The sequence below is a fragment of the Lithobates pipiens genome, unplaced genomic scaffold (assembly GCF_037356315.1).
Source record: "Lithobates pipiens isolate NorthernLeopardFrog02 unplaced genomic scaffold, aLitPip1_a1.2 Scaffold_18, whole genome shotgun sequence".
NCBI classification, from domain to species: domain Eukaryota; kingdom Metazoa; phylum Chordata; class Amphibia; order Anura; family Ranidae; genus Lithobates; species Lithobates pipiens.
This window is the reverse complement of record NW_027507758.1, coordinates 617494593-617505835: the sequence shown is the minus strand read 5'-3', so window position 1 is coordinate 617505835 and position 11243 is coordinate 617494593. Positions and strand designations below refer to the sequence as shown.

Here is an 11243-nt window from a genome sequence, read left to right as displayed (position 1 = left end):
ATATCTCCTTGTATTCCTTACAGAGGAGAGGAGGGAGAGGAGGGAGGGACCCCCCCCCAAAAAAAAAAGCATGTCCTCATTACAGATGGCCCCCCTATCCCCATGACCTCATTACACTCCAGGGCGTGTATTGCATCACAACCTATACCAGTGATGGTGAACCTTTCCATCCCAGATGTTTTGGAACTACATTTCCCATGATGTTCAACTACACTGCAGAGTCTATGAGCATCATGGGAAATATAGCTCCAAAACAGCTGGGGTGCCAAAGTTCACCATCCCTGACCTAAACCAACATTTCTCAACCTTTTTTTGGTCACAGCACCCTTGAAAAGCATGTAAAATCTCAGAGAACCCAGTCTAAACTGTAAAAAAATGTAAAATGATACCACCTTGATTAGGTTAACATAACCTCAAAGACCCTCATCACATCAGAGATCTTCTATATACACCAGTCCCCAATTACACAGGCGCCCCCATCCCACCCACCAAAAAGCCCAGTCACATGGGTCACAGTCACCCACCAAAAATCCCCCCCTTCCCCATCCTTAAAGTCCTCTCTTTTGGCTCTAGCAGTGCCCCAGAGGACAGGAGGTGGTCTGAAGTTGGTGGACTCCCATCTTCTGAATGCCACCCCTGCCCTGCACCAGAGCCATGGATCCTGGCCCTAGAGCAGTGGTCTCCAAACTGGCCCTTTGCTTGCTTTTATGTGGCCCTTGGGGCACTATTTTCATCCACTGATAGCAACAATAGGACAAGATTCCACCGCTAATAATGAAGGGGCAGACTTCCACCCAATGACACCAAGGATGGGGCACAATTCCTCCCACTGACACAAACGATAGAGCACAATTCCTCCCACTGAAACAATAGGGCATGGTTTATTCCGACCAACATCGGGACCTTTTCTACTCCCAATGACCACAGTCTGGCCCCCCTCAAGTCTGAAGGACAGTAAACTGGCCCTTTGTCTAGACAATTTGGAGAACCCCTGCCCTAGAGTATCATTGGTGCCCATGGCTGGCCCACCATGGCACTGTGGCACCTCAATGCTGATCCTGGGCAAACTGGGTCCCTGTGCTCTCAACCTCCTGCTTGAGATACAGACCTAAACCTGAGGCTCTAGTGCTGATGGGACACTATTTAATACAGTAGCATGCATGGATTGCATTTCTCACATTTTACCATGCTATACGTGGGTTGCAAAGTCTTTGGTGGAGACAGAGTTTTAGAACTCCACAATCACACAGTTCATATGCCCAGCGTTAGTAAACTGCTAGGGCTACCTTTTATTTCACCTCAAGCTCTGGGAATCTTTCATCTCCTCCTCTTCGAACTTTACAAATGAAAAACACACAGAATTAACGCCACAGGAGTCGGAAGCAATTGTGCGCATTTCACTTTATTTAGAAAAAAAAAGGATAAACAAGCATTACCTGTACCTTCACATTATAAAAGAGCGTTCCCTTCAGAGCGGTCCACCATCTCCATTAGCGCTACTAAAGCAGCAGAGACCACTGGGCAAAAAGGTCTCCTCCATTGCTTGATTCGGAGAGGTCCCTCCATGAAGACCCCCTCCCCAGTGATCAGAATAAGTCAGACAATAGTGAAATATTAAAAGGACAACCAGCAACTGATTTCTACAAACATGCAGACATGGAGCCGTCTACATCAAGAATCGCTTAATATCCATATCTTCATTTAAAATAAAGGTGGCGGTGGTTGGCTGGTGGGAACTGGCTGCTCCCCAGTAACTAATCCTACCCTAAAACTCTGCTGCAACCAAGCAAGATACTGAGATGGTTTACACAAAATGGGGCAAGTTTAAACAGAATGGTATAAAAAAAAAATATATATAAATACAAATACATGGCAAAGATTGGATGCTGTCCACCATTTATGAAGTGTAAATATGCAGTAATCAAGCTGCTACAACAGGGCAGTAAAGTTTTTTTGACTCAACATACAATGATAGTACCACAGAGGGCCCGGCACTAGAACCAAAGAGATACATGAAAAACACACTTGAAATAAATGGCTTGAAAAATCGAATGAAAAGAATTTTAGTCTTTTTCATGACCAGGGGAATGACGACAGGCTAGTGCTACAGGACTCATGATTGGGAAAGAGTTAGGAAGCTGATCAGAGACGGAGTTAGGGACATCTATGTCTTATTCCCAGTGTTCCATCACTGCGATCAAGGAACGAGGACTGGTTTGTGCTATTTACAGGTACAATGTTGATTGGGGATCGAGTAGGGAACATTTATACCTTAAATCTGGAGTGTTTTGCCCTTATGATCGGGAGACGAAGACAGGCTAGTGCTAAACACTTCATGAAATTATCTGGGGCGGTGTCGCAAAGCTGATCAGAGACAGAATTAGGAACCTCCATGTCTTATTCCCAGAGTTCCATCCCTGCAATCAGGGAACTATGACAGGTTTGTGCAATTTACAATTACAATGTTGACAGGGTATGGAGCAGAACACCTTTATACCTTTAAATCTGGAGTGTTTTGTCCCTATGATCATGAAATGAAGACATGCTACATGTCATGAAATTTTTCCGGGAGACAGGGGTCGGAAAGCCCGAGCGGAGGAGACAGGGGTCGGAAAGCCCGAGCGGAGGAGACAGGGGTCGGAAAGCCCGAGCGGAGGAGACAGGGGTCGGAAAGCCCGAGCGGAGGAGACAGGGGTCGGAAAGCCCGAGCGGAGGAGACAGGGGTCGGAAAGCCCGAGCGGAGGAGACAGGGGTCGGAAAGCCCGAGCGGAGGAGACAGGGGTCGGAAAGCCCGAGCGGAGGAGACAGGGGTCGGAAAGCCCGAGCGGAGGAGACAGGGGTCGGAAAGCCCGAGCGGAGGAGACAGGGGTCGGAAAGCCCGAGCGGAGGAGACAGAGTAGAGAAGTTGAACGGAGACAGAATCAAAAAGCTAATTGGAGACCGAGTCGGGGACCTCAATCTCTTATTTCCAGGCTGTTCTGTCCTTATGAAAAAGCAATCACAGGCTAGTGCTATACGCTCCATTAAATGAGAGGGTACAGAATTAGGAACGATGGGTTTGTGCAATATGCTTTATGGAAAGAATAAGGGACCTTTACCTCATATTTCCAGTGTTCTGCCCCTACGATAGGGGAAGACCATCTGGGATTACATGCTCCATGAAAAGATCAGGGTAAGAGTTGAGAAACTAATCGTGGATAGAGTTGGGGACCTCTATCGATAATTTCCAGATCGTTTTGTTCCTATAAATCAAGGGACAATGACAGATTTGGGCTATAGGCTTCATGAAAGAATCGGGGACAGAGTTAGAGACCTCTCTCTCTCTCTCTCTCTCTCTCATTTTCAGACTGTTGGGTCCATATGGCTGGAGAAAGACTGCTGCTATACACTTCATGAAATGATCAGGGACAGTAGAAGCTGATGGAGGACAGAGTTGGGAAACGAAATCTCATAGTTCAAGTCTTCGGTCCTTATGATTGGGTAAAAGAGGACTGGCTAGGTCAATACATTTTCTGAAATGATCAGTGACAGTTATAGTGTTGGTTGTGGACAGAGTAAGAGACCTTTTATCTCTTAATTCTCAAAATGTTCTCTCCCTATGACTGGAGACAGAGTTAGGGACATCTATCTCTTATTTATGGAATGTTCTGTCCCTATATCTGTCCTTGTGGGTTTTGTATTCCAAGATTCCGGTTATACGGTTGTATTTACTGTGTCTGTCTTTTTTTGAAAGATTTTCTAAACACGGCATGACTTTCTGGAATAATTTCCTTTTAACCCCAATACCTGTTATAGACTGGATACCCCACTTCTTTGTAAGCCTTAAACATTGCAGTCGTCATTTATTAAAAAGGTCAAAAGCCATTTATAAGTGTCAGATAAGTGTCACATAATTAGCCCAGAGTAGGTTACAGCATAGCTAACATAACTACCAAATGGACAAACTAACTATGGGGAAGCAGCCAAGCACTTCCACCAGCCAGACCATAAGCCCCATAATCCGTGTAGACAGCAGCAGCACTAAGCGTTGGATGTGTTAATGGGGTTGATGGAGTGGGGAGGCCGGATAGTGCATCTAGTTTAGGAATCCTACAGAGTCCAAAAGTTGGTCCAGAGCTGGTGGCTTCTCTTTGGTTCTTGTCCTTGGAGTGCAGCCTCAGAGATCCACGCGGGGTAATGGTAGTTGTAACCATTTCAGGGGGGGGTGTCAGTACTTCCCCAGGACTGTGGCCAGCAGTGCCATGCGTACGAACATACCGTTCTCAGCCTGACGGAAGTAGGCAGCACGGGGGTCCGAGTCCACTTCAAAGCTGAGGGAGAGGAAAAAAAAAAAGTCAGGATAATGGAATGAGACAAAAATCGGTAATGCAGGAAGTGGTTAAAATTTGAGTCCACCTCAATTCACTACAGATAATCCTACGATAAGTCCCTTAATGTTCAGTTTCAAGCAAAGTCCCATATAATGCATAAAGTCCATAAACATCACTTAAAATCGGCTGATGCCGCTCCTGGTGATGACATTGAAATGCGTAGGGCGGAGCCTTGAGTGACGTCACCCCATACTAGCCCATGGAGGCTGGCAGTCTGTTTGCAGCTGGAGCCAGCGGTGCAGGAGAAAAGAATACAAATCCTTGTGTCAGGCATCACACCTCTACGTGTAAGTGTATTTTAATCAGTTTGATATCGAAGGGGTCATATTCCATTATGCACATTGAGCAATTTGGCATGCGATTTGACGTGTCAGCAATGGCACCATCCAAATCGGTACGACGCAGACTTTGCGGTGCCGCACCAATTTCCATAAGTACTTTCTGTACTACTTTTAGCAACTTCAGGGTGTGATTTGTATAGACATCTGTGTAACACACACACACTCAACCTCACCCCAGAGTTCCTATAACCCCTTCCTCTACACATACAACCCCACCCCCAGAGTTATTATAACCCCTTCCTCCACACACACACACAACCCCAGAGTTCCTATAACACCACCTCCTCTACACACACACACACAACCCCACCCGAGTTCCTATAACCCCTTCCTCTACACACACAACCCCACCCCCAGAGTTATTATAACCCCTTCCTCCACACACACAACCCCAGAGTTCCTATAACACCACCTCCTCTACACACACACAACCCCACCCGAGTTCCTATAACCCCTTCCTCTACACACACAACCCCACCCTGAGTTCCTACAACCCCCTCCTCCACACACACACACACACACACACACCTGAGTTCCTATAACCCCTTCCTCTACACACACAACCCCACCCCCAGAGTTCCTATAACACCATCTACACACAATCTCACCCTCCAATTCCTATAAACCTTCCTCCACACTAAAATCCCCACCAGTACCCATAGCCCACTTTATCTTGCCATCACCACCCCCCAGCTCCTATGTCCCCCACTTCTGCACCTAAGCCTACCCCCCTTCCCAGCTCCTACTACCCCTTTTCAGATTCTAAGCTCACCCCATAGATCAGGGATATGAAATTAGCGGACGTCCAGCTGTTGCAGAACTACAGGTCCCATCATACCTCTGCCTCTGGGTGTCATGCTTGTGGCTGTCACAGTCTTGCTATGCCTCATGGGGACTTGTAGTTCTGCAACAGCTGGAGGTCCGCTAATTGCATATCCCTAGTCCAGATCCTATTTCACCCTCCATCATGCAGAGTTTACCTCCTCTGGAGTGATTTTGCTTCATATTTGCACACGGAGAGAGAGTGACAGAGATGGTGTTTCAATATGACAAGGTAACCCACATGGGGCCAGATACCTCCTCGCCATTTCCCCATTCCAAAAATTCTCAACTGTACATATTCATCTCAAATAAATATTTAATAATTTTATATTGTAATAAATCTTTTCTCCTTATATACAGTATCTCACAAAAGTGAGTACACCCCTCACATTTTTGTAAATATTCTATCTTTTCATGTGACAACACTGAAGAAATGACACTTTGCTACAATGTAAAGTAGTGAGTGTACAGCTTGTATAACAGTGTCAATTTTCTGTCCCCTCAAAATAACTCAACACACAGCCATTAATGTCTAAACTGCTGGCAACATGAGTGAGTACACCCCTAAGTGAAAATGTCCAAATTGGGCCCAAAGTGTAAATATTTTGTGTGGCCACCATTATTTTCCAGCACTGCCTTAACCCTCTTGGGAATGAAGTTCACCAGAGCTTCACAGGTTGCCACTGGAGTCCTCTTCCACTCCTCCACGACGACATCACGGAGCTGGTGGATGTTAGAGACCTTGCGCTCCTCCACCTTCCGTTTGAGGATGCCCCACAGATGCTCAATAGGGTTTAGGTCTGGAGACATGCTTGGCCAGTCCATCACCTTTACCCTCAGCTTCTTTAGCAAGGCATTGGTCATCTTGGAGGTGTGTTTGGGGTCGTTATGTTGCAATACTGCCCCACCGCCCAGTCTTCGAAGGGAGGGGATCGTGCTCCACATGTTGGCATTCATGGTTCCCTCAATGATCTGTAGCTCCCCAGTGCCGGCACCACTAGTGCAGCCCCAGACCATGACACTCCCACCACCATGCTTGACTGTAGGCAAGACACACTTGTCTTTGTACTCCTCACCTGGTTGCCGCCACACACGCTTGACACCATCTGCACCAAATACGTTTATCTTGGTTTCATCAGACTGCTTGTCTTCAGCAAACTGTTTGCGGGCTTTCTTGTGCATCATCTTTAGAAGAGGCTTCCTTCTGGGATGACAGCCATGCAGATCAATTTGATAAAGTGTGCAGCGTATGGTCTGAGCACTGACAGGTTGAACCCCCCCCCCCCCCCCCCAAAATCCCTTCAACCTCTGCAGCAATGCTGGCAGCACTCATACGTCCATTTCCCAAACACTGAGCACGTGCACTCAACCATGGCAAGGCTTGTTCTGAGTGGAACCTGTCCTGTTAAACCGCTGTATGGCCGTGCTGCAGCTCAGTTTCAGGGTCTTGGCAATCTTCTTATAGCCTAGGCCAGTGATGGCGAACCTTGGCACTCCTGATGTTTTGAAACTACATTTCCCATGATGCTCCACTACACTGCAGAGTGTACGAGCATCATGGGAAATGTAGTTCCAAAACATCTGGGGTGCCAAGGTTCGCCATCACTGGCCTAGGCCATCTTTATGTAGATCTACAATTCTTTTTTTTTTCAGATCCGCAGATAGTTCTTTGCCATGTTGAACTTCCAGTGACCAGCATGAGAGAGTGAGAGCGATAAACACCAAAATGTAACACACCTGCTCCCCGTTCACACCCGAGACCTTGTAACACTAGTGAGTCGCATGACACCGGGAAGGGAAAATGGCCAATTGGCCCTAATTTGGACATTTTCACTTAGTGGTGTACTCACTTTTGTTGCCAGCGGTTTAGACATTAATGGCTGTGTGTTGAGGTATTTTGAAGGGACAGCAAATTTACACTGTTATACAAGCTGTACACTCACTACTTTACATTGTAGCAAAGTGTCATGTCTTCAGTGTTGTCACATGAAACGATATAATAAAATATTTACAAAAACGTAAGGGGTGTACTCACTTTTGTGAGATACTGTATGTCAGTTTTTCTGCAGCAGGGTCTATACACGGTATAGATGTGCCACTTTACAGGCAGACTAAGGGGACCCCCACCCAGGCACTATATTTAAAGGAATTTTTATTGTTTCACTTTGAGCAACATTAAAATCACTGCGCCTTTAAAAAAGTTTTTAAACTTTTTTTTTTTTTGCATTAGTACATGCAAGTATGCGTCAAGATATTTGAACCAACGAGCCTACATTTCTACACCTAGATGTTCTTTTGAACACCACAGCCTTTTGGGGGTTCGCTGCATGTGTCCCCCGCCCGTACCCATCGCAGGACACTCCAGAGTCACATGTCAGAGTACCAGAACCCGAGTCTCACCTGATCTCATTAACTCGTGGCATTGGGTGCATGACCACCATTTTCTTCTTGGCCCGGGTCATGATGTGCGGGGTGAGGATAAACTGGCCAAAGCACTGGAAGAGAGAAAAGAAGGTAAACCGACAAGACTGGGCGACAAAGCAGACACCCCAATATCATCAGGGATGATTATAAAGGGTTACTCACCCGGTCATACTCCTCCTTGCTGTCAAACCGTTCCTTCTGTATGCGGGTCATGTAGAGGACATCCGTGTCCAGCAAAGCCTCTTCAATGCTGTCAAACTCTTCCTGTTACCACAAAGAAAAAAAAAAAAGGCACAAAATGTCTGAATTAACACAACACTCTGCACTCCCCTCCAGACTCCCTAGGCTTTCCCCCCCAAAACAATGGGCTCCTTCAGCCTCAACACAATAAGCTCCCTTAAATGTCACCTGTCACCACCACAAGTTCCTCCCATCACAATTTCCCTCCCTGAGCCAATCCCAATATGCTCCCGCTCAACACTACCCCTCCCAACACCCCACATCCTTCCCATCACAATTTCTCTCCCTGAGCCAATCCCAATAGGCTCCCCCTCAACACCCCCCCACCTTCCGACACCCCACATCCTTCCCGTCACAAATCTCCTCTCGAGACCATCCCGTTATTCTACCTTCCCAGCCCCTTCTGACACACTCCCTACACACAAGATTCCCCTCCCGGGTACTCCTGACACACAAGACGCCATCTCCAGCCGCTCACCTGTTTGATTCCTTTGGAAGCCACAAAGTGGATGATCTTAGCGGGCATCCTCAAGCTGCGTGGTGTGACATACCTCAGGTTGACACGATATTGGGTGAGGAGGCACGCCAGAGAGTGAACCGTACGACCGTGCTTCAAATCCCCCACCATGGTGATCTAAAGGAAAAATTGCATCACTTAAATGAGAAGACACTGCAGTCCTGCATGCGCCGTACACAGCAAGAAGAGGACGACAGTCCGTGAAGACAATGCAGGACACCATAAGCTCCATATCGCCAGGTTATTACATCCGATAGAAATTTCAATGGAAAGGAATGATATTGATTACATTTTTATTGTATTGAAAACTTTGCGTAAATTAAATTCATGAATGCTGGAGCGTCCCCAATTGTCATGTTGTACCTGGGCCCATAAATTATGTACAGAACCCTATAGAAATGTATTCAATTACCATACCAAGTAAAGTTTTAGCAATTCCTAAACCCATTCAGTTTGTGAAATCATTCAATCATTATTGGCCAAAATGTCAAGCCATGACATTAGGAATCCTTGAATTCCAAAGCTGAATGAGTCCCAGACAGGTTTGCTCAACCGACCATACAGACTATGTATGAGGTCGTACTGAGCAGATACAATCCGGAATGTTACAGCAGACCCTCAAACTACAGAGCTGAAAATCCAAACAAGAGGATACAATTGGAATGTAATGTGTATTGTCAGCGTAATTTAACACAGAGGAATCACCCTTGCTTTCAATGGCGAGTTCACATGTGTCCTTTGAAGGACATACAAGTTTGGGGCACCTACGCTACCCTATCACCCTGCTTATGTACAATGGAGAACAAGTATGCTGTGCCTGACCTTGGTGCAACCAAAACTAGATTGCTCTCCCTGATAACAGGATGTGGCTTTAGAAGGAGCACAGGATTCAAGGAAACAAACCCAAAATGTTGGAGACAACCACAACACCGTTAGCTTTTCGTTTACATACCAGACTGGCAATGCCTGCACTTTAGCAATACTCTTTCTAGATCCTGTCCTGCAGTAAATGTACCACCACTTACAGTAGCTCTTGTCCTGGAGTACACATACTGCCCCCCACCTCCTTGATCCTGTCTGAGGTGCACTTCTAGACCCACCACAGAGCTCCTGCTTGGGGTACACATTACCCCAACCACCTAGGTCATATTCTGGGGCACACATACCACCCTACATCATCCAGAGCCTCTCCATTGCACATACTGCTCCTGCCACCTAGATCAGGGGGGTCTCAAACTTTCTAAACAAAAAAGGGACACTTTGTGCCCTTGAGACTTTAGGGGGGACCGAACTGTGGTCAGCAGGAGTGGACATTTTCCTAGCATCAGTAGGAGCAAACATCACATTCGGTATTAGGTGGAAGAACCGTGGTCCCTGGTTGGTGTCAATGGGAGGGAATGGTGCCCATGGTTGGTGTCAATGGGAGGGAATGGTGCCCATGGTTGGTGTCAATGGGAGGGAATGGTGCCCATGGTTGGTGTCAATGGGAAGGAATGGTGCCCCATTGCCACCTTCAGTTGGCAGGATAGTGTCTGCTATCAGAGGGAGGAATAGTACCCCAAGGGCCGGATAAAGGCCAGCAAATGGCCACACTTTGCAGACCACTGGTCTAGATCCAGCCCTAGAGTAGCACCTCTGCCACCTAAATCCACACACAAAGGACCTTCCACAATTATTAGCAATTTAAAAATGTCCCCAATGTTCATGATTATGCTGATATTAAATCTTATGTATTAAGGATGGTGGTATCACTAATCTCCCACCCCTCATGTTGTGTATGCAGAATGACCAGCGATACGCACAGATTCTTTTTCTAGGACTGGGCAATGATTTGGCAGAACTTACAGTCATCCCGTTGACAGTCCCCAGCTCCTCCCGTATGGTGAATATATCCAGCAGAGCCTGTGTTGGGTGCTCCCCTACCCCATCTCCGGCATTGATGACCGGCTTGCGGCAGTGTTTGGCAGCCAGCTGGGGATCGAAGAGACATCTCAGGGTAATTAATATACATGAGCTAACAGAAAGGTGGAAGTAAAAGTAAAAGAACGAACAGCTCCTACCTCCACTGCTCCGGGCTCCGGATGTCTCACCACCAGCACGTCGGAGTAACAGCTCATCGTTTGCACAGAATCCGTCAAAGATTCACCCTTCTGGGAGGATGATGTTGTCTCTGAGAAAGTGAGCACTGACCCTCCCAGACGCTGCATGGCTGCTGCAAAGGAATTGCTGGTCCGTGTACTGGCCTCAAAGAACATGGATGCCATGATCTTTCCCTGGAGACAAGATGACGATAGAGATGAGAAGGACTCAACATTTTCTGTAGCATGCTTGGGCAATGTGACAGACAGTAAAGACCAGCAGATATTTAATAGAAACCGATCAACTACATCAACTATCCTAATACTACTGGCACAGCACTCCGGTTTACACTACTAACCTAGAAAAAATATAAAGGGCCACTTGCCAATACCTGCCCTCCATTAGTCCTCTCACAGGCTGCCCTAGGGTCCAGGATGGGGCTATTGTAAA

The 11243-nt window shown here is 46.8% G+C and overlaps 1 protein-coding gene across 2 annotated transcripts in view; it reads right to left on the bottom strand.

The window, feature by feature from the left end:
* Positions 1-1384: 1384 nt before the first annotated feature.
* The window catches only part of CAD (carbamoyl-phosphate synthetase 2, aspartate transcarbamylase, and dihydroorotase), a 71580-nt gene continuing 61721 nt past the window's right edge, over positions 1385-11243 (bottom strand). For both annotated transcript variants that reach the window (XM_077489389.1, XM_077489390.1), the window contains 6 exons: positions 10775-10987; positions 10560-10685; positions 8676-8831; positions 8120-8221; positions 7934-8028; positions 1385-4310 (listed from right to left, as the gene is read on the bottom strand). In XM_077489389.1, coding sequence (XP_077345515.1) covers positions 4208-4310; positions 7934-8028; positions 8120-8221; positions 8676-8831; positions 10560-10685; positions 10775-10987 — 795 coding nt within the window. In that variant the 3' untranslated portion in view covers positions 1385-4207. The remainder of the gene's footprint in view (positions 4311-7933; positions 8029-8119; positions 8222-8675; positions 8832-10559; positions 10686-10774; positions 10988-11243) is intronic.